Genomic DNA, 23333 nt, shown 5'->3' on the forward strand with positions numbered 1-23333 from the left:
GCCTGCCAGGACTGGAGCACAATGGGGTCTGGCTGATGTTGGGGGATCATGGACCTGAACAGCCCACAGGTTGCAGAGACCCCCGGCTTGGGAACCCTAAGCTGATAGGGTCTCCCCCTTGCCACATCCTTGGACATGCATTTCTGGGAGTTTCAGTTCTTACCTGTGTGATTAGTGTGCTGCAAATTCGTGACTGTGGGGGACCAACTGGCTACAAAGCCTTGGAGCCCTTGAGAAGTTGTGATGTCTAGCATTATGGGGACAGGCAGGGGCACATAGATGCCTGGGTTCTGTGTTAGTGAAGACACACACTCTTGGCTTGCTGAGGGCCAGTTGCTGTCTTTGTGTTTTTGAGTGGGAATAAGGCTGTAGAGGAGGTGGGCTCTGAAGCTGGCCTTCTGAGTTCTGACCCCGACTCAACCCCATACTTCTATGACCTTGGGAACCATTCAACTCATGGGGCCTCAATTTCCTTCAGTGTAAACTGGGAATTGCAGGCTCTAGGCTCAGGAACGTGGAACAGAGAACAGGTGTGGTCTCAAGCAGAGCCCTTGTGAGAGCCTAGTCCCTACCAAGGGATGTGACTCTGGGTACCACTGTGAGATCCTTTCATCACCCCAGTGTAGACTGGGGAAAACTCAGAGGCCCAGAAGGAGGCCAGGGTGTCCAGGGTCCCTAAAGGCTCCACGGAGACCTAAACTACAGCTTGGGGGCCTAACACTTTCCCAGTAAGGATGCTTTGGCTCCTGCTGCCCTAGTGAGATCTAGGCTTCTCTATGAACTTCAGAGTCCTCTGGACACTGGGGACAGGGATGGCAGAGCTATGGGCTATCTGGTCATCCCACCTGAACCACACACCTGTCCCTGCTTCCTTCCTAGGAGGGTGAACGGCGATACCGAGAGGCCAGCGCCAGGAAGAAGATCCGCTTGGATAGGTGAGTGGGTTTGGGTAACGGGAGGGACATTCGAAATTCTCCAGGGATTCTCCTGGGCCCAGTACTGGGTTGTCCCCCCACCCCCCACTTTATTTTTACTTGATTTTATTTAGAGATAGGATCTCATACTGAAGCTTAGGCTGGGCTGGAACTCACTAAATGGTTCAGGCTGGTCTTGAACTCTTGGGAGTCCTCTGCCTCTGTCTTACGGGCTAGCCCGTTGCACCGCATACCCTTCTGCCTTCAGTGATGTCATGTAAAGCATCTTACTGCTCTTTTATATACCAGGACACCGAGGACAGAGGGTGAGGCCTCTTGTCCTTAGGACACACAGTTGAGTGAGATCTGCTGTTGGTCCTGGCTTGATCTAGGTGTTTTTAAATCTTGTTTGGCCTGTCTGATGAAAGGGTCAAATCTCAGCACTTGTGGGGATGAGATAGAGGATTGCCACAGGCCAGCCTGGGCTATATAGGGAGCTCTGTCTCAACCAAAACAAATCGACTAGAACAAAACCCAGAAAGGTTTAGAGGACAGACCCAGTGGCTCATGACCTGCAACCTGGCATGTCTGCGTCCTCTGTAAAACTGTAGATTGGGACTGGAGAGATGGCTCAGCAGTTAGAGCACTGGCTTCTCTTCCAGAAGACCCAGGTTCAATGCCCAGCACCCACACGGCAGCACACAGCTGTCTGTAATTCCAGTTCCAGGGGATCTGATTCCCTCATACAGACATGCAGGCGAAACACGAATGCATATGAAATAAAAATAAATAAATCATTAAGAAAAGTTAAAAACAACAACAACAGCAATGACAAAAATGTAGATGATGTAGCTGCACCCAGTCTCACCCCCCACATTCATAAGAAAAGTCTACATTTCTGGGACATTTACTGTCTTCTAAGGACTGTGTTCCTCGCAGAGACCCTCAGAGGTAAAGATGACATGGCTACCCTTCCAGAGGAGAGAATATTGAGGCATGGGTGAAGGGGAGTCTTGTCCTTTTGTCCTTGCCAGTCCCCTGTGAACTGTGTAGGGTGCTAGCTGAACGCGTTCTCAGCTGCTGTTTTCTGGGGGTCACCATACCTAGTTGCCCTGCCAGGCAGGGTCTTCAACCCCACGGGGCTCAGCACCGTCCTGGCCCGCAGTAGGCAATGACATCTGCTAAGAACAGTGAACTCTGAGAGACTCAGGGTGTCCTCTTCCCTCTCAGGAAGTACCTTGTGTCCTGTAAGCAGTCGGAAATGGCCCTGTCTGTCCCCTGGGATCCTAGCAACCAGGTAAAACCCTTTATTTCTAAGCTTCCAGGGCCCCTTTCCTTTTCTCTGGTTGGAGTGACTTTGGAGGGAAACTCACAGGTCCAGGGCCACGGGAAACCCTTTTCTGCTTCATGAATGCTATTCACAGGTGTGCCCCTGTTTTGCAAGAGGGAGTAGAGGCTCTGGTTGTGGCTGCTCAAGGCTGTGTGGAGGGCTTGTGGGAGCCCGGACACCTTTCCCAGAGCCCAGTCCTTTCCCCATACCAGCACAGCCCCATCCAGGGACCACTGGGGCAAGAGAAGGTAGCATTTATTGGTGGTTTCTTCTAGGTGTACCTGAGCTATTACAACGTGTCGTCTCTGAAGACGCTTATGGCCAAGGACAACTGGGTGCTGTCCGTGGAGTTCGGTGAGGTAACTGATCTACTTGCCACCTTGCTTTCCTTCATATGTAAAGGTGTTTGGCCTGTATGTGTGTATATGCATGCCCAAGGGAAGTCATAAGAGGGTGTCCAATCTCCTGGGACTGGAGTTACAGACTCTAGTGGGCTTAGAAGCTGCCACATGGGTGCTGGGAACCGAACTCAGGTCCTCTGGAAGAGAAGCCAGTGCTCTTAACCTCTGAGTCATCTCTCCAGCTCTGATTACTGCTTCTTCTTCTTCTTCTTTTTAATTTTTAAAAATAACTTATTTAACTTTATTTTATGTGCATTGGTATGAAGGTATCAAATGCCCTGGTACTGAGTTAGAGACAGTTGTGAGCTGCCACGTGGGTACCGGGAATTGAACCCAAGTCCTCTGGAAGGGCAGCCAGTGCTCTTACCTCACTGAGCCATCTCTCCAGCCCCCGATTACTGCTCTTTTAAAAAAGTCTCTGTTCTTTTTTTTTAAAAAGATTTATTTATTATGTATACAATGTTCTGCCTGCATGTGTCCCTGAAGGCCAGAAGTTGGCACCAGATTTTATTACAGGGGGTTGTGAGCCACTATATGGTTGCTGGGAATTGAACTCAGGACCTCTGGAAGAACAATCAGTGCTCTTAACTGCTGAGTCATCTCTCCAGCCCCTGATTACTGCTTCTTAAAGAAGTATTTTCAGCTGTGCCGTGGTGGCGCACGCCTTTAATCCCAGAACTGGGAGGCAGAGGCAGGTGAATCTCTATGAGTTCGAGGCCAGCCTGGTCTACAAGAGCTAGTTCCAGGCCAGGCTTCAAATATTTTCATCTGTCCGCACTGAGCTCTGTCAGAGGTCTCACCGGGCTGTGACTGAGTCTCAGAGACAGTCAAGCGCTTCTTCATTCAGAGCACATCAGTGGCAGAGCCGTTGTCTCCCAGCAGCCTAGTCTGGGGCGTGGTGCAGGAATGAGGCCGCCCTCTGTGCCGCGCAGGTCCACCTGTACACCCTGGAGGAGGAGTTCCTGTCATTTCATTTGGAGATGGTGGTCCACGTGGATGCTGCCCAAGTCTTTACGCTGCTTTCAGACCTGCGTCGGAGGCCGGAATGGGACAAGCATTACCGGTGAGGGGATGGCTCTAGGTGACAAGGTGGGGGGGTTGCCTGCTGATGATGCTAAGCCTCCCCCATGATGCTTTGCTCCGCTGACCTTCTGTAGGGATGGATCTGGCCATAGGATATAGTTATGTGCAGGGTGGCAGTAAAAGCCATGGGCATGTTGAGGCCCTAGGGAAGGGACTGAGCCTGGAATTGGATGTGGAGGCCGGAGTTTATCTGTTCTAAATGGCTGTGCGACCTTAGTAGGTCATTTCTTTTCTGAGCCTCTTCCCCCACCCCGTCGTCTTAAGTTTTATTTATTCGTTTTATGTTTTTGTTTTTTGAGACAAGGTTTCTCTGTGTAACCCTGGCTGTCCTGGAACTCACGCTATAGACCAGGTTGGCCTCAAACTCAGAGATCCACCTGCCTCTGCCCCGAGTGCTGGGATTAAAGGTGTGCGCCACTACTGCCCAGCATGTATGGGTATTTTGCCTGCATGTTTGTCTGGGTACCACATGTGTGCCTGGTGCCCATGGAGTCCAGAAGAAAGCATTGGATTCTCTGGGACTGGATTTACAGATGGTTGTAATCTACTGTGTGGGTGCTGGGACTCGAACCCAGGACCTCTGGAAAAGCAGCCAGTGCTCTTGACCAATGCTTGACCCCAGCACTTACATTTTTAAAAATGGCATTTATGTGTTTGTGTGCATGTGTGTGTGTGTGTAGGTCCGCAGACAACTTGTGGGTTTCAGGGATTAAACTCAGATCAGCAGACTTGTTGGCAAAACTCCTTCCCACTGAGCCAACTCGTGGGGTTGGGAAAGTTAATGTTTAAGGTAGTGTTTATTCAAGATCCTCGAAGTCACCTTCAGTTCTGCCAATGCCATGGCTCACTCAGAGCCTGCACTGCACTTCCCTAGGAGACTGGGTGGACTTGGGGACTCAGTGAGTTGCTTATTGCCAGCTGACTTTCCACGAGTGGCCTGCTCCTTCTTCCTGAGTCTGTCCTCAGCAGAGCGCTTGCTCATAGCCGTGCGCACCTGGGCTTTCCGTCTAAGCTCTCTTCGCAGCCCTGGTTGTGCAGGACTCGGGAGATGGCTCACAAGCAGAGCATGAGAACTTGTATTTGAACCCCAGGAGCTATGCAAAGCTGGGCATGTGACTCATATTTGCAATCCCAGTACTCCTTCTTTGAGATGGGAGACAGAGACAGGAGATCGACTCCTTGGAACTTCTAGGGCCAATTAGCCGGGCACACACAGGTGAATAGCAATGACCAATACTTGAGATTGGTGATGTCCACAATGCATCATTAAGGGAATACCTGCACTCACAAACACTCATATTTACATGTGCACACACACACATGCACACACAGAGAAAGAACAAGAGATAGAAGAGAGAAGGAGCGGGGGGGGGGGGAGAATGAACTGTGTTGCTTTAAAACGCTGTGCCTGGGGAAGCCGGCCTGCTGGTGGCGCGCTCTAGAAAGCTGAGAGGTGACTGATCGTGGGTAGTGTCTAGGCAGAGGAACTGGAAAGATGGGCTGGTATAGACCCAATGAAGCATCACTGAGGGTGTGAGTGACCTAAGGGTAAAGGATCCTCCAGCACACTTCTCTAGCCCTGTACAGCCAGCCTGCCCCCAAGCCAGTGCTGTGTACAACAGAGGAGAGGAGGAGAAGAGAAAGGGAAGGTGTGGATGTAGTCCTGTGTCCTCATGTGACCGTCCTTGTGTATCTGTGGATACCAAAGTCAGTCTGTGGTTGTATACTTGGACGTGTGTGTGTGTGTGTGTGTGTGTGTGTGTGTGTGTGTATGTGCCTGGGCTTGTTATGTCTCTGCCACCAGCCCTGTGTCCTGATGAGCTCTGTGGTCCAGGGTGGGTTATCCCCCAGCCTCAGTCCCTCTTTTTAGTGGGGATACTGAGACTGCTCACAGCATAGGGGTGCTGTGGAGGGAGATGAGTGAGGTCACAGGGGTACAGCACTTGGCACACACTAGCGACTCATCGGCTAGTACATACAACTACCGGACCCTTTAAGAGCCACCTGGGGTGTGTGCACCTGAGACAGATCAGTATGTTCAGTGGTGTCTACCTGTGTGCCTGTGCGTGTGTACCCGTGTACGAGCATGTGCTTATACATAGCTTTTGTGTTCCTGTGTCTCTATGTGTCTTAGTTTCTTTCTCCTGTTTCTATGATAAAATACCCTTACGAAAGCAACTTAAGGAAGAGTGGGTTTATTCTGCCTCAGTGTTCAAGACACAGTTCATTATGGTGGGGAAGTCAAGGCAGAGACGCTTGAAGCAGTTGTTCATACTGCACCAAGAACAAAACAGAGCAGGACAGATGCATGGTGGCACTCAGCTCACCGTCTCCACTTTATACCAAGGGAATGGCGCTGTCCACCGTTGAGATGGGCCTTCCTACATCAATTAATATAATAAGATAATCCCCCACAGGCATGCCCAGAGGCCTGTCTCCCAAGTGATTCTAAATTCTGTCAAGTTGACAATTAACATTACCAGTCTGTATGCATGTATTTGCTTGAGTACATGTCTGTGTGCCTATGTGTCTGCGTGTGTCTCTATATATTTGCGTATGTCTCTGTATACACATACATATGTGTCCAGGCAGCAAGATGTCTCTGTCAGTTCTAGAGTTTTGGAAGTTGCTTACAATGCACTTCCAGTTAACGTAGGTAATATGATATCCTTCTGGGGTCTTTGATAGAGTTGAAGAATAGATAGTTATAATTACAGTTTTCCTTAGTTATGATAAAAGATAAAGTAAATATAAATATTATAGCTCTAATTCTTGCTTGATACCTGTTTTGTTATATGTAATTTTACTATGTTAAAGTTAAAACCTTCCTTTTCATTTAGACAGAAAAGGTAAGGTAATGTGGGATTCCCCTCTGCATGCTGTGAATGCTTTATTACCATTGGTTAATAAAGAAGCTTCTTTGGGCCTATGGCAGGGCAGAATAAAGTAAGGCGGGAAATTCGAACAGAGATATAGAGAGAAAGTAGGTGGAGTCAAGGAGATGCCATGTAGCTGCCAAAGGAAAGAAAATGCCATTTGCCAGTCAGAACCTTGCTGTTAGGCCACAGTCTTGTGGTGATTCACAGATAAACGGAGATGGATTAATTTAAGATGTAAGAGCTAGCTAGAAATATGCCTAAGCTATTGGTCAAACAGTGTTGCAGTTAATATAGTTTCTGAGTGATTATTTGGGTCTGAGCAGTAGGGAAATGAAAGAGCAGTCTCTGTCAACACATATGCATGTACCTGTACATCTGCTCGGGTGTGTAGGACTCTGTGTCTGCTGTGTGCATGTGTGTATGTGTACGGGCACTTGCATATACTCATGCACGCATGCATCCTGGAGGGCCTCTCCTGTTCCTCTGGCTCTGCTGAGCTGTGCAGTGGTGAGGAACACACTCCAGGACTGCTCAGAAGACTGTAATCTGCAGGGTCCTGGCAGAGCTGTTCTCCCATTGAGAGCGGCGGGCGGTGGCTCCCAGGTCCTGACTCCAGCCTCCCAACAGGAGTGTGGAGCTGGTGCAGCAGGTAGATGAGGATGACGCCATCTACCACGTCGTCAGCCCTGCCTTGAGCAGCAATACCAAGCCCCAAGACTTTGTGATCCTGGCCTCTAGGCGGAAGCCTTGTGACAATGGGTGAGTGCCTTCATTCTGAGGGGTGCCTTAGGGGTGGGGAGGCCTCACCTACTTCTTCAGGAGGAAGAACACCTTGGAGTCAGAGCTCTGCTGCCCACTGGTGGTTGAAGTTGGACCCCCACTGGGTGTTTGTAGGCTGCTCGTGGAGTTCACCATGACAGCCAGGGCCTATACTGCTCCTTAAAGCAAGGCTGTTCCTGGTGCTTGTGACTGAGGCTACCACACTTAAGGCCACAGACAGGGCACCTTTTATATGGCTTTCCCTTGGCCTCTGCCCCCTGGGGACTTGTGACTGGTACCTGCAGCATGGGTGCAGCCAGGATAGGTGGCATCTCTTTTTCTGGAGACAAGGACCAGAAGAATGAAAAACCTCAAGGCACACAGATCCATGGGGACACGTGAGGCCTGAACCTGGTGCTGCTAACACAGATGCCCCATCTCTACAGCTGGCCCTGAGCAAGACACCGGGCTCTGAGGGAATAAATCCATGCCTGGGAGCAGGACGGGGTCCCACCTTTTCCTGTGGATGATCTCTGACTCCTCACTCTGACTCCTCTCCAGGGACCCTTATGTCATCGCATTGAGGTCGGTCACATTGCCCACCCACTGTGAGACACCCGAGTATCAGCGTGGGGAGACTCTCTGCTCAGGCTTCTGTCTGTGGCGGGAGGGGGACCAGTTGACTAAGGTGAGGCCGGGTGTCATTTCTACCCTTTCACCTATGGGTGAATTAAACTCTATGCTGTTGGGCTGGGACCCTTCCAGATCCAGGCCCCTACAACCTCCCAGTTTTACCAACCTGGAGAAGTCAGAGCACCAGAGACAGAAGAGACTTCATTGAAATTTAATCAGTGTAGTCAGTGAGCGGCCGCTGCTGGGGCTTAGGAAAAGCTCTAGACATGGACTACAGAAAGCCCTGATCTGATTGAAAATTCTGTCTCATTATTTATTTACTGTGTCCCCCTTCTTGTCTGGGAGGGATTTATGTGGCTCTGAGGCCCTATAATACTCAGCAGGGTAGTCAGTGTTAATTGAAAAGGTAGGGAGGAGGTGGGGGTGGGAATGCTGCACCCCGCCCCCAGCTTGCAGCCCCTTGCAGCCCTAGATCGACTCTGTGCCTTGCCCAGCGGCTGAGTCGGCCAGCACTGCAAAGGACTATACAAAGCTGGTCCAAGGCTTATGCCTATCCTCTTTCTGTGATGTCAAGTGAATTCAGTGATAGGCTTTGGAGACTCAATTCCTGTTCCCGGGGCTGCCTGGCCAATAGGGAGGTGCACAATGATCTTATCGTATGCCGTGAAAGGATAGCCAGGGTACCTCAAGTGCCTGGGGGGAACCTCTCAAAGGAGGCCTGCCAGGTGGGTTTTCTAACTGAGCTCCAAGGCCCAGGGTTGTGCCTGTTGCCTTCCCAGAACGCAGGCAAGACTGATTCCCCACCTGCCTGCTGCCCAAAAGTCCCTGTGTCTCCCCATTCTGCTTCCCTGACTGGGCTTTTCACCCTGCAGGTTTCTTACTACAACCAGGCCACCCCGGGACTTCTCAACTATGTGACCACCAATGTGGCCGGCCTGTCCACGGCGTTCTACAATACGTTCAAGGCTTGTGAGAGTTTCCTGTTGGACAACCGGAATGACCTGGCCCCCAGCCTCCAGACCCTCTAGGCACTACCCCACCCTGCCCCAGGTCTTACACAGTGCATGGAGCAAAGCAGAGGCGTTTATTCACCCTGACTCCCCAGGGAAGCCTTCCACATTAGATGGTCCAATCCTACTGGGTGGTCAGTTCCTGCTCACATCTGCCAGCAAGTCTTCTCGGTACCCCTGGGGTATCCTGTAATAGACTCGGGTCCTGTCCATGGCCCTGGCCACCCACAACCCAGCCCAAACGTCTGCATAGTTGTTCCCAGCCATGCTGTGGTGCACCGTGACCGTGGCTCGAGGGGAGGCTGCCAGAAGCCTGGCCACAGCTTTGGCCGAACTCCGGCCCAGTGGCCCAGCCTGCAGCTGGAAGGACACAGGTTGCCAGAGTCCCTGACACAGCTCCAGCATGTCTGTGATCATCTGCTCCTGATAGCCGCTGCCCAGCGCCTCTTCAGGCCAGCCTGGTGCCACGGTCACGTGAGGGAAAACTTCAGCCACAGCTGTAAGCAGTTCTCTGCCAGCCACATGACCAGGGACCACAAAATTACCATGTGAGATTGTAGCCCCCACCCACACGGGCCAGGGCAGATGGCCAAGGGTGGAGAGGCGTGCCAGTGTGGCCAGGGAGGGCCGGAGAGCTGTGGGTTCCACGATGTTCACATGGATGCCCCAGGAGCCGGGGTGAGCAGCCAGCTGCAGCAGACAGGACTCTAATGTCAGAATAGGACCACCTTGGGTACGCAGGATGGGCACAGGGGTCCCAGATTCAGGTTCCTGGAGGCCCACATCCAGCAGGATCATGCCTTCTCTGCCTGGAAGAGGCAACAGTGTTTGGAGTACCTGTCATTATGGGATGTCATTCTCTCTTGTTAAAGGGGCAGTGGAGGTCATGGGAGCAGACGAGGAGGAACTGGTGCCAGCCGTTCTTGAATCTGACGTTCCAGACTCCAAATGCTGTGACTGGTGACTCATGACAAATGGCTGGCTCAGTTCTTGGCCTTCCTAGTGACTCAGACCTGGGTCACCACCCCCTCTTCTAGTCACCATGAGACTGGGGGCACAAGGCTGCTGGCCTAAGGTCAGGAGTTCCTGCTCTTGACATTATTCCTCCCACTTTGTATCCAGTGCATGGCTTATGATGTTGCCATGGTAACAGAGAACCAAGTTACCCACCCAAGCAAACGACAGGCCTGTGAGTTAGCCAGGGGCTTTGGGACTGCAGGCAGACTCACCAGGGACAGTAATGGCCGCTGTTCTCCCGCCACCATTCACTTGTAGATCCAGCCACTCTACCTCTAGGCCATCACCCCTGGGCTGCTGGAGAAGAGGGATCAGGCTGCCACCTGTGTAGTAGGTTCGCTTCCGGGTGCTGTTCACTGTGGGACCCAAAATTGCCAAGGTGAAAGGACCACTACCCATGGTTACACCCTGGCTCTCCTGCATCCAAATCCTTGTAGCCGTCAGTTCCCTCTTGGATAGATGTGAAGTCATTGTTTCAAGGTTTTGGCAACCAGTAAGCAGAGTTTACTGGGCCAGAAACCAAATGGAGGACCCCAAAGCTGGTTTCCTCCCCTTTCCGGACACGGTTTCCTCAATAGGAATGGGACCTGATGTGACCCCTTGGGATGGTTTAAGTGTGAGTGCTCCTAGACTCAGGGTCAGAAGTACAGGGGTTTGCCTGGTGGCATCTGGCTCATGAATGAGTGGGCACAGAAGAGGGCTGTGGAAACACGGGGAGGGGGTTGAATTGGCTAGGGTCTGATCAAGCTGCTTTTCTATAAACTCCTTGTAGTTTCGATTTCAATTTCCTTCTCTATCAACCAGACTCCTGCTTTGTGGATAGGTGAAGCTTGGATAGCATACTGTCCCAGGGGCAGAAGACAGGTTCTCAGAATGGTTCCTGTCTCCTGTTCCACCCAGAATTTTCCCCGTCTAGACCTCCTTACCTTTGCTCCCATGCCCAACCAAGGCTGCCCTGAGCAGAACCCAGCCTCCACCTCCCCTTCTAGGCCCCCTTCTTACAGGCCAGCTGCTTGAACTGCGACAGGACGGGCTCAAAGAGGTCATAGTAGATTTGGTGGGTGGCACTGTTGTCCCGGATGAAGAGGAGATCATCTACCGACACGGGGTCCGAGGCACCCTGCCACAGTGTCAGGCTGTATCTGGGACCAGAGAGCTGACTCAGTACCCCCCTGGGCCCAGAAAGACCCTGGGCTCTACTCCTATGCTCAGAACTGAATGCCAGCTGACCCAGGAGTAGAGCATCTGTCCTCCAGCTTCCAAGGGATGATGGAAAGCAGGAGTTTAGGGATGAGAGGATGTGCCCACTCGGGATGTCTATTTCTGAGTTACCCAACAATGGAAGCAGTGAATAGCTTGTCACCAGAGGAGTGTAAGCCAGAGGCAGGGCATTCATTATAGGAGGTGGCTAGGCCACCAGGGCCAGGACAAGATGATCTTTAGAACCCCTCCTGCCGTGTTCATCTTAGATCAGAGCCCAGAATAGATTTGGAATGAGCAGAGGGAGCTTTACCTCTCAGATTGGCCCAGGAGCCAGCTGAAGTGGGGCCAAGCAGCCCGTGCCATGAAAGCCCGAATGGGGAAGGTGATGCTCTGAGGCAGCGCCCCCACCAGCTCCTGCATCTTCTCCACCATGGCTTGGGTGTACGTGCTGTTTGGCAACTGAGGCACATACAGAGTAGTAAAGCCAGGAGAGATGGTGACGTCAGGATACTTCTCCTGGACCAGCGCCAGGAACCTGCAGAGAACAGAGAGATCCAGCTTTGCAGACAACTCTGGTCCATTCTCGTAGGTTCTTGTCACAGGGACTTGGGGCAGCCAGGCCTGTTGAGTCTGTGCTTGGAGGCTGGCAACACAGCTCTAAAGAACAGCAGGGGTTTGCACATCCTGCTGATGTGACCACCCTGTGCAACCCAGGAGGTCTGGGCTCAGGGCCTACTCTGCCTCTGCCTTTGATTCTCAGAAACAGTGATCGTCTGCCAGGGCAGGGCCTTTTAAATGTCCCCATATGGATGAAGGGGGCTGGGTGAGATTTGTGAGGTGTGCAGATCTGTAAGCTGCCAGCTGGCTTCGAGTTTCCCACGTTTCAGATTCTTAATTATTTTTTATATGCACCAAGCATGATGGCACATGCCTGTAATCAGCACTTGGGAGGTGATGATAGTACAATCAGGACTTCCTTCATCCCCAGGTACATAGAGAGTGCAGGGCTAGCCTGGACTATATGAAACAGTCTCAAAGCAATACATAAAAAAGAATGTTTTGAATCTTATTCTGATGCAGAATTTATTAGGAAAGTAATGTCACCTATGGCCCAGCCTCTAGAATACCCTGAGGAGAGAAACTTTGTTTGTCTCTGGCCCTAGACTACATTTTAAAAAAATTATTTTCTTCAAGTATATCTCAATTTAAGAATCACAGAAATATTGGGTGGGGCCGGGCCGTGGTGGCACACGCCTTTAATCCCAGCACTAGGGAGGCAGAGGCAGGCGGATCTCTGAGTTCGAGGCCAGCCTGGTCTACAAGAGCTAGTTCCAGGACAGGCTCTAGAAACCACAGGGAAACCCTGTCTCGAAAAAAAAAAAAAAAAAAAAAAAAAAAATATTGGGTGGGTGGCTGGGCAGATAGAGGGAGAGATGCCTGCAGACCACAAAGCTCGGGGAGGGAAGGACCTGCAGGAACCCCTGCTCTGCCATTTTGTAGACTTAGGCCATTTAACCTATCAGAGATAGTTTATATACTTATAAAGTGAAGATGACTAGTTGCTACCTCATTCTCCTAAGAGTTCGGCTGTATTCTGCAAGTAAATGCTTGAGACAGTGCCTGGGGCACAATAAACATGCAACCACATGCTTCTGTCGTTGTGAATTTTCACATCTGAAAAATGGGGAGAAAGATACTCCTAGCCAGTCACGGGCTGGATTTTCTAGAGGGCTGGGGAGGGAGCCATCTCTTTATAACTTCTAGCAGGCCACGTCCTGTGCATGTCACTGGGGAGGCAGAAAGGACATGGCCGTCTGCTCCCCAAGAGTCCACAGTGGAGCAGGGGTGACCAGTGTGTAAGCCAACAGAAACAGTCCAGTGGAATCAGGGCTGAGGGCCGGGGAAGTTCTTCAGGAGCCTGGGGTGCTGGGGACACTTCTGAAGGTGGCGGAGACTGGGCAAAGACTCACTAGAGAAAGGAGGAAGGCTAAGCATGCTGGTGCACACCAGATATAGCAGCGGTGGAGATGGGAGGACGATCAAGGCCAGCTTGAACTGTGCAGAGTCCAAGGCTGTTCAGGGCTACATGAGAACTTGTCTCATTCTCTCCCTGCCACAAAATGCATAAGAAAAACCAAACGAAACGCAAGAAACAAACAAACAAAAGAACCAGGTCCGATGGCCTGCAACTGTAATCCTGGTACCAGTAGACAAAGGCAACAGGCGCCCCACAAGTATGAGGTACCCTGGCCCATATAATGGGTTCCAGGCCAGCAAGGACTACATAGAGAGATTGTGTCTTAAAAACCCACAAAGGGGCAGGCATCCTAGGCAAGCGGGAACAGAGCATGGACATGCTCAGAGGTGGCTGGCGAGATGGTGCTTGCCACCGAGACTGATGACCCGAGTTCAAACCCCAGCAGCCATATGGTGAAGAGGGAACCAATGCTTGAAGGTCGGCCTGACTTTCACATTGCACCATGGCCTATAGGTGCGCGTACACACACACACACACACACACACACACACACACCCCAAAGGAAAAGGCTCAGAGCTGTGGTCTCATGGTGGGACTGACACATGCAACAACGGTCCCCCTGGCTCCCCTTTCATGCTCCGTGCTGACAGAAGAGGGCTGGTCCCAGCTGGGCGGAGGGTGAGCACTCACTGTGTAGCATTGATCTCAATCGAGATGGGCACATTGGGGCCCCTCAGGATGTCAGCATTGATCCACACCGGTCTCCGAATCTTGCCAGCCTCGGTCATCTGCCGGAGGAGGTCCAGGGAGGGGCCCACAGCCTTGAGGCTCTTGAAGTCCAGTTTGATGCCTGCAGGAAAGGGGCAGGGGCTGGGGAACTGGAAGTTGACTTGCTGGGTTGGAAGAGCTGGTAAGGGTGGGGCAGGTCTTGGGAGAGAGTGGGAAGGTGGGGAGCAGATAGTGGCGGGGTGCAGAGACAACTTTTAGGCAAGGGAAGCCAACACTTGAGAAGAAGGGGTCCCTTCTCCATCCCAGGTAGGCAGAAGTAAAAGCCAGCTGAAGGTCTGGGCTGGTTCAGGGAGATTCAGGCATGAAAAAGGGACTTCAATTTCTGGACAGGGCAGATCCGAGACCTGAACCCCAACAGCCTGTGAGGAGTCCACTAGGCCTCCAGGAAGAGACATCCAAGTAGAGAAGTTAGCTAGATAGAAAAAGGACCCAGTGTGAATGTCTGCCCATCTTAACAGTGGAGACAGAGATGAGACCTCCAAGTTAGAGATGCTGAAAGCCAAGCCAGGACAAAAGCAGCCATGGAGGGTGAAAGCAGAGAAGTCACAGGCATGTGTGGCAGTAGATGTGGCTGTCTGAGGAAGATAGTCCGTGGGAGAGATGGTGTGGGTGTGACTGGAGTTAGAGTTGGCAGGTGCAGCTGCCATGTGGATGAGGGGGATGAGGGGATGGGGAGGATGAGGGGAAGAGAGACATGAAGGGGTGAGGAGATGAGAGGGATGAGGGAGATGGAGGGGGATGAGGGAAATGAGAGGGATAAAGGAGATGTGGGGGATGAGGGGTGATGGAGAAGCTGATGTTAGGGTGAGACCTAGATCTGGACCAGAAAGAGGAGTTGGGCTCTGAACACATTGTACCCAGCTCTGTGCCCTCAGGGACACAGTGACCCTGTTTGACCCTTTACATTTGTACTGTCCACGTTCACATCCCTGTCTCCCCTGTGGGTTGCAGCTCCTCTAGTCTACCTCACTTAGCTCCCCCTGAGCCTCAGTGATGGAAGTCTGGGGAGTGAGCAGCTCAGGGTGGGCCCTGGATTCACCTCACCCAAGAGGAATCTCTACTTAAGGGCAGGGGTCTGGGGAGTCAGTAGGGCTGGGAGAGGGATGTCTTACCCTTCTGAGATGAGGAGAGTACAGCTTCCAGCCACTGCTGCAGGGTGTTGTCACTGTAGATGGCTGGAGGGTGGGCCATAATAGGCACCCCGGTCTCATTGACTGTGGTGAAACCTTCTACATTGACATCTGCCTCCAAGACCATGACATTGCCTATTTTAAGAGAGAGAATGCAATTAGTACTTTAAAAATACTTATCTGTCTATCTATCTATCTATCTATCTATCTATCTATCTATCTATCTACCAATCATCTGTCTGTCTATCTACCTATCATCTATATATCTATCAATCTACCAACCATTTGTCTATCTACCTATAATCTATATCTATCAATCTATATCTATCATCTATCAATCATCTATCAGTCATCTATCATCTATCATCTATCTATCTATCTATCTATCTACCTACCTACCTACCTACCTATCTCCTGTGTGTTTGCTCATACACTATGGCTTATGTGTAGTGATCAGATGGCAATCTGCAGAAGTCAGATCTCCATCAACCATGTTGGTGCTGAGGATCACAGTCTGGTCATCAGGCTTGGCAGCAAATGCCTTTACCTGCTGAGCCATACAAAGGCCTCTCAATCAGTACTGCTTTTTCCCAAGTGAATCTCTGGCTGGTCTGGAATTCTTGTTATGTTGACCAAAGTGGCCTCAAATTCACAGAGGTCTGCCTGACTCTGCCTCCTGAGTGCGAGTGCTGGGATTAAAGGTGAAGACAGCCACACCTGACCTGCTCTGGTTTATTGATTATTCTTTTATCCCTCTGAATAGAATTTGAGTCAGGCACACACAGTACTATCTGGAAGCCCCCCGTGTCAACGTACTGTCCGGAACAGTGGTTTTGGCTCCTGCTCCCTGCCAAGACTACCCTTCTAGCTGTGTTCTCACTAGCAGCTAGGCGTTTTCTTTATCTGTTAGCTTTATGCAAGAGCGAGCCCTTGAATACTTAGTCTAAGCGGAGCTCAGACCTCTGGCACCAGCTTTAATGTGTACTAATATCAACACAAACATGCAACTGTCGAATTGTAGGTTTTGATCTCAAGTTTGGGATGGGGCCGAGACTCTCATCTCTCAGATGCTCCCCAGTTAGACTACTCTTCCATCCTGGAGCGGTGACTGAAGCCACCTCTTCCTAAGGGACACAGCCCTCCTGAGTCTTCCCTCCATAACAGTGGAGCTGGTCAACCCCTGAAGCATTTTAGAGATGACTGGGGATGATGAGAGTGAGCAAACCAATGACAGAAAGGGAAAGACTATGCTGGTGTGGGGTTATAGGGGTAAATCCTGTAATCCCAGCATTAGGGACAATGAGAGAGGTATTACTGTGAGTTTGAGGCCAATCTGGGGTATGTAGTAAATCCAAGGTCAGCCTGGGCCAAGTACTGAGATCTTATCTAAAAAGCAAACACACACAACAAATTCAAGACCAACCACCTAGGCCCAGGGAAGTGAAACAGCTCATCTACTACCTCTGAATATTTAGAAAATGCATTTGTTTTTATTTTATGTGTTCAAGTGATTGTCTACATGTATGTGCATGTACCAACTATGTGCCTAGCACCAGTGGAAGACACGAGAACATCAGAGCCCCTGGAACTGGAGTTATAAGCAGTTGTGAGCTGCCATGTGGGTGCTGGGAACTGAACTCAGGCCCTCTGCAAAAGCAGCAAGTGCTTTTAAGCACCGAGCCTTCTCTCCAGTCCTCATGCCTGAGAATTTTTATTAGTTTTCTTTTTTTTTTTTTTTTTGCTTTTTCGAGACAGGGTTTCCCTGTAGTTTCTAGAGCCTGTCCTGGAACTAGCTCTTGTAGACCAGGCTGGCCTCGAACTCAGAGATCCGCCTGCCTCTGCCTCCCGAGTGCTGGGATTAAAGGCGTGCGCCACCACCGCCCGGCTTTTATTAGTTTTCTTTAAAGTCCAGGGGCTGGATTTTTAGGAAGGAGAATAAAGTCAGATATAAGCTGTTTTTTGAGGACAGAGTCTTACTCTAGTGCCCGAAGTAGCCTGGAACATAATGTATAGCCCAGGCTGGCTCAGGCTCATGCACAGTCCCCCTGCCTCTACCTCCCAAGTTCCGGGGTTCTCGATGTGTGTCAGAATGCCCAGTATTTTACTTCTGCTTTTGAGATAGTTTTGTTTTGTGGTCTCACTGGCCTGGAACTTGGATCTCTTGCCTCAGCATCCCAGGGCCAGTGGGAGTTTTGCATCAGTCTGTCTATCCTTGTACTGTATCCTGTACTTCAAAGTTGGGACTGTCATCCTCATAGGCAAGAAGGGGCATGTTTCCTAGCCTCAGAACACCATCAGTGACCTCAGAACCTATTGTGAGCTCTGATGGATGTAATGAAATGAATTTTAGTTTTGTGACTCAAACCCAAAGGTTTTTTTTGGTATGAGTAGTAGTTTGAATGTAATTGACCTCCATAAACTCATAGGAGGTGGCACCGTTAGGAGGTGTGGCTTTGTTAAAATAGGTATGAGCTTATTGGAGGAAGTGTGTTACTGTGGGGGTGGGCTTTGAGGTCTCCTATGCTCAAGCTACCCCCAGTGACAGAGTTCCCTTCCTGTTGCCTGTGGATCAAGATGTAGGACTCTCAGCTCCTTCTCCAGCACCATGTCTGTCTGCATGCCACCATGTCCTGCCCTGATGATAATGGTGAAACCTATGAAACTGTAAGCTACCTCCAACTAACTGTTTTTTAATAAGAGTTTCTGTGGTTATGGTGTGTCTTCACAGCAATTAAAAGCCTAACTAAGGGGCTGGAGAGATGGCTCAGAGGTTAAGAGCACTGCCTGCTTTTCCAAAGGCCCTGAGTTTAATTCCCAGTAACCACATGGTGGCTCACAATCATCTGTAATGAGGTCTGGTGCCCTCTTCTGGCCTTCAGGCATACACACAGACAGAATATTGTATACATAATAATAGTAAAAAAAAAAAAACAACCCTAACTAAGACAGTCTGTGTTTTGCCTGCATGTATGTTCCTGATGCCCCCAGATGTCAGAGGGCATTGGATCCTCTGGAACCGGAGTAACATACAATTATGAACCACCTTGTGTTCTTAACCTCTGAGACATCTCTCTGGCATCAACCAAATTTTTTCTTGGCTTTTGTCTACTTGGACATACAGTGGGCATAGCCCATTGGGTTTGGGGATTAGAGAATCTAGGCCCAAGTGGGGTGTCTGGCGGACATTAGTGTGGCAGAAACTAGGTGTGATGGCCCATAACAGAAATTCCAGTGCTTGGAACATGGAGGCAGGAGGGTTAAGAGTTCAGGGCTAGCCTAAGTTACACAGAGAGTCCATATTAGAAGGGGGAGCTGGGGTGTAACTGACTGGTAGAGTGCCATTCCAAACCAGGCCTGGTTCCTGCCTGCCATCCTACCAGGGACCCTGCTGCTATTGCTCCATAAGGGGAAGAAGACAGATGGAAATGCTCTCAACCCGACTGGCCTCCCTGAGGTGGTCACTTGCATGTCCTGTCTTCCTGGAAAGTCCTCTCCCTTACTACTGAAAGTGTTGGATATCCTAGAAGCTGGGCCAGGGGGCTGACTTGCTTGGGGTGAGGGACCAAGGGAATGAGCAGGACTGGATCCTTTGGGAGGTGCTCCCTAAAAGGCAGGGAACACACGGTTGCCAGGCTCTCCACTCACCCACCACTGAGTCAGGAGAGTGTGGTGGCTGAGTGTGCAAACCCTGAAACCACATACTTGCAAGCTGTGTGACACAGGCCAGATTACCCGACCTCTCTGTACTCGCTTGCTCATCTGTTGAGAAGTAAATAGTCACATCTCTCAGGTTAGGCATTCACGAAGTGTTAATTATTATTTACAATCACCTGGGGTAACCCAGGGCCATCTGGTGAACTTCTGCTGTCTCAACACAATTACTAATAACGACCTTGTTTGCAATCAAGCATGCCCCAGTTTGGACGACCAGTGGCTCACTACCAGCCCACATTTACCCAGGAAGGGAGGTCACTTGCCTGGAATCACTGCCTGCATTCCCCCACCCCATCTCCAGGGTCTCATGTAGCCCAGGCTAGTCTGAAATTTACTATATGTCCCAGGAGGACCCTGAGATTTAATCATCCTCCCTTGACCTCCCCAGTGCTGGGATTACAGGCGCAGCCAGAACTGTGGCTAGTAAACACCAAGGTAAAATTTGAACTTTCTAGGCTGTCTCCACTGCACTCTGACTTCTGCCCCGTACCTGAATGCAGTTCGTGCCATCCTAACTCGGCCAGTTCCCTCAGAGGCTTGCTCCAGGGGCCTGACAGCAAGGAAACAGGGCCTCTCTCTGCCAACGGTGAGTTTTTGTGTTCTCTGCTGTCAGTCCCCTCTCACCCCCTCACTATGCCAGGCTTGCCCGGTAGCAGGCCCTTTTGGCATCCTGTCAGGCCTTATCTCCCCTTTCTCTCTGACTTGGTTCCCTTGTCAGAGCAGGGTACTTTCTGTTTTGTTCAGGTGTGTGTGTGTGTATGTAGTGCAGGGCAGGCCTCACCCTTCTCTAGAGAGAAATTCTCAGCTCTCAGATAGAAAGGAAAAACTCCTAATCAGTGCACAGCTATAGCCTCCAGCTGTTGTTCAAATAGGCCCAGGCCAGGTCAGAAATCTCTTGTAGCTTGTATAGCGATAGGTACTGTCATCATCTTGTCTTATGTGGCCACTGACCATCCCAGGATGGTCTTTTCATCCCCACCCCCAAGGGGATTTTTCCCAGAGCTAAGCAGATTTCCCAGAAGCTAAAGTTTTCAGGCTCCTAGTTAAGACAGTTTTCTCGTTAGCAACAGGACTGACAGTCTGTGTTCTTTTGCAGAGAGTGAAGAAGGAGCTAGCAGACACACAGAAGTAGAAGTCCGTAGCTCCGCGTTAACACTGTTGTCTCAGCTCGGAGACGGCTTCTCTTTCCTGTGTCACCCGGTGTCTCCTGAGCAAGCTTGAGAAGCATGGCTGATGTCAAAGTTTGCCATCTCCTTTTCTCCTTCACTCCGAGTCACCAGACCCAGCTGTCAGAGGACCCAGCAAAAGCAGTGGTGGGCTGGGTCTCTCTTGGCCTGGCCTCTCCCCATGGACCAGTTAGGTCTCCAGTCAACCAGTTCTTCCCAGACTACATATCAGGCCGTTGTATAGTGGAGCAAAAGTCAGTGCCTAATGACCGGGCCTCCTCTGCTTTCAACCAGTGTGTGACCCTGGATGAGACTCGGGGATGCTCAGCTGAAATCAGGAGTGCTCCCTCTTTTTCTCTGCCTCCCATTTTTTTTTTCTGACAAGGTCTCTCCATGTAGCCCATGCCAGCTTGGAACTAGTGATCCTCCTGCCTCAGCCTCCTGAAGTCTGGGGCTAGAGGTCAGCGGGATGTGACTACTGGTCAGTGTGGTCCTAAGCAGCAGTGTGGCTGGAGGAGCTCTCAGGCCACATCCACAGTGCTGATTGGCACCTGTGTCTTCTGAAGCAAACTCAAGCCAGGCAACCCCCACCCCCACCCCCGTCTTCCATGACTTGGAGGTCATGAGCGTCTTGACAGCTCCCAAAGAGAAAGTTTCCCCATTGTCCCAGTCTGGGAACAGAGACCACAGACTTTGGGTCTGATGTACATTGGCTTCACTCCTCTCCGACAGCATAACGTCGATCACCTAATTTCTCTGAGCTTCATAGAATTTCTTCTATGAGTGGTGCTCACGAGCAGGTGGCATGGGTTCCAGGGGACCTCCATGCAGTGTGGGGGTGTGTGCCTGTCATTGACAGGACGTCATGATTGTTTTGCACGCAGACTCTAAGGTACTGCTTAGGTGTCCACAGCATGTTCCAGGAGCACTGTCAAGTTCATGTCTCTGGCTTCTTAGTCCTGGAGGTCAAAGGCCTCCTTAGCAGGGACTGTCAGCTCTTGACAGGTTGAGGGGTTGTTGGCGTGGGTACGGTATAGTGATGAGCCTGGAATTAGCACCTGATCTAAATCTAAGGCTCAGAGCTCACTGGTTGCTCAACCTGAGTGGCCTTATTCCTCAGCCCTGTTCCCTGAGGGAGACTGTGGCAGGCAATGAAATAGCCATTATGGTGCTGCCGTGACCATGGTGTCAGCTGCCTCCTGATCCCCTGACCCCAAGCAGAATGGCTAGACTTACTGTTCAGGGCATCCTCCATCTCTTTCTTGCTGTTGGCTGCGTGGTACCAGGTGATTAGCAGGCCATCCCGGTGACTGATATGGCCCGTGCTTAGCATGTAGTCCAGCATGTCTGCATCTGAACGGCAAACTGCATCTTGATCACAGCCTGGAACCGATGGTGAGAGGTTGTTATCATCATCTCTTGCTCAGCAGCGTGCTTAGGTATAATTCTACCACTATGAATCTAGCATTCTATCCAGTAGACAGCAGGACCCACAGCCCCTGGTTCAGTAAAACACAGTGAGACTAGCCTGGTGCGGTGTGTCTCTAATCCTAGCAGCTAAGAGGCCATAGCAGGAGGATTGGCACCAGGATGGGCCCAGCCAGGACTAAACAGTGGACTATAGAGTAAAAATCTCTTTCAAGTAAATTAATAGGGGCTGGGGATGTGGCTGTTAGTGAGGTGCTTGTTTGCCTAGAGTGTGAGGCTCTGGACTTAACACCTAGCCAGCACATAAACCAGCTGTAGAGGCATCCCATCACTAGGGTGGTAGAAGCGGGGGAATCAGAAGTTCAAGGTTGGGCCGGGCAGTGATGGCACACGCCTTTAATCCTAGCACTCAGGAGGCAGAGGCAGGCGGATGTCTGTGTGTTTGAGACCATCTTGGTCTACAAGAGCTAGTTCCAGGACAGGCTCCAAAGCAACACAGAGAAACCTTGTCTCGAAAAACAAAACAATAAAACAGAAACAAAGGAAGGAAGGAGGAGGGAGGGAGGGAGGGGGAGAGAGAGAGAGAGAGAGAGAGAGAGAGAGAGAGAGAGAGAGAGAGAGAGAGAGAGAGAAAGGTCATGCAAAGAGCAGTGGCTAGTAAGAGCCCATGGAGACAGCAGAGTCCCTGCAGGAGTCTAGACAAGATCCCTGAGCTTCTGAGGGCAGTGCTATAGTGGGGGATAAGAGGGGAAGGTGGGAAGCAAAGCCTCAGAATCAGGACAGGTGTGGGTTTGATGAGGCTGTGTCTGGGTGCCTAGAGAGCCCTTTAACAATGAGAGACTGCGAGGACCAGCAGGTGTGTAGGAGGAGTGCAAAGGCTGCTCACTGTCTCCGAGAGGGAACATCCCTCCAAAAGCACAGGAGGAAGGTCTTGGCTGAGGGCTGAGATTTGGTCATCAGGGAAAAGTCAATGGCACCTCCTGCTAGGGATGAAGGTTGGTAGGGCTGAGTATCAAGTAGCTGAATGGAGCTGCCCAGAGCTTGGTGGGGTAAGGGATGAGAAATGGCAGGGTTGGGGAGGGGGGATAAGGGAAGGAAGAGTTCCTACCTGATTGGGTGTTCCGATGCAGGGTGAGGCCCAGGACCATTGAAATGGTCAACACCAGGGTCACACTGACACTGCCAGCAAGGATCCACTTGGCCTGGCTGTTAGAGCACCACTTCTTGCAGGACATTGTGACCCTCACTGGAGAGAGTTCCCTTCCAGACTCCACAGGCACAGTCCCTGAGGCTCGCCTGCAGGTACCTAGTCCTCCTCAGGTCTGGCCACTCCTGCAGCCTGGGCGGAGAGAGCTCAGAAACCCTGCCCTCCTGCAAGCTCACGTCTTCTTCCCCTCACCCATGCTGTATCTGCGCAGGCTAAGCAGAAAGTCCTGCCACCCCCAAATGACCTTTGAGCACACAGCAGGAAGCAGTGGGGGACTGGATGGAGTCCCCACCACTGGCACAGGAGTAGGGATCTATTCCAGCTGTGGGTTTCCTGGTGGCCTGGAGCAAGCCAAGGTGTCCTCCCAGGCCTGGATCTACCCCTGTGTGGAAGGAGGCAGCAAGTGGGCCACCTCTTTACTCTTTTTAATCTAGATCTTTCTGTCCTGCCCCAGGGACACGAGCAGATTAGATCTGCCCCGAGGACATGGATTTCCTTCTATCTGAGATGGTAGCTGATAGCCCTGGCATGTGAACCTGGGTGAGAACAGGCCACCCCCGGGGCAGCAGATCCACGGGCAGGGTTGAGTCACCTGCTCAGGCAGACAGGCAGGGTTCTAGGGGCAACAAGATGAAAAAGTTAGGGACCGTCCTCTATTTCACAAGCCAAGGAACTTAGAGGGGTCAGAGTCA

The 23333-nt window shown here is 51.1% G+C and overlaps 2 protein-coding genes across 2 annotated transcripts in view; one reads left to right on the forward strand and one right to left on the reverse strand.

Annotated features, from left to right (window-relative positions):
* Nucleotides 1-12381, forward strand: part of Acot11 (acyl-CoA thioesterase 11) — a 47801-nt gene extending 35420 nt beyond the window's left edge. Inside the window, exons 10-16 of the mRNA XM_038333811.1 lie at nucleotides 880-935; nucleotides 2145-2211; nucleotides 2520-2603; nucleotides 3578-3708; nucleotides 7235-7366; nucleotides 7928-8054; nucleotides 8872-12381. Of these exons, the coding sequence (XP_038189739.1) occupies nucleotides 880-935; nucleotides 2145-2211; nucleotides 2520-2603; nucleotides 3578-3708; nucleotides 7235-7366; nucleotides 7928-8054; nucleotides 8872-9027 (753 nt within the window). The 3' untranslated portion in view covers nucleotides 9028-12381. The remainder of the gene's footprint in view (nucleotides 1-879; nucleotides 936-2144; nucleotides 2212-2519; nucleotides 2604-3577; nucleotides 3709-7234; nucleotides 7367-7927; nucleotides 8055-8871) is intronic.
* Nucleotides 9145-22669, reverse strand: Fam151a (family with sequence similarity 151 member A). Its single transcript, XM_038333813.1, has 8 exons — nucleotides 22557-22669; nucleotides 21243-21394; nucleotides 15109-15261; nucleotides 13898-14057; nucleotides 11540-11764; nucleotides 11029-11168; nucleotides 10239-10382; nucleotides 9145-9818 (listed from the first exon to the last, which is right to left on the reverse strand). The coding sequence occupies exons 1-8, from the start codon at nucleotides 22667-22669 to the stop codon at nucleotides 9145-9147; spliced, it is 1761 nt and encodes a 586-aa protein (XP_038189741.1).
* Between the last annotated feature and the right edge of the window lie 664 nt (nucleotides 22670-23333).

This window comes from Arvicola amphibius, chromosome 6 (assembly GCF_903992535.2).
Source record: "Arvicola amphibius chromosome 6, mArvAmp1.2, whole genome shotgun sequence".
NCBI classification, from domain to species: domain Eukaryota; kingdom Metazoa; phylum Chordata; class Mammalia; order Rodentia; family Cricetidae; genus Arvicola; species Arvicola amphibius.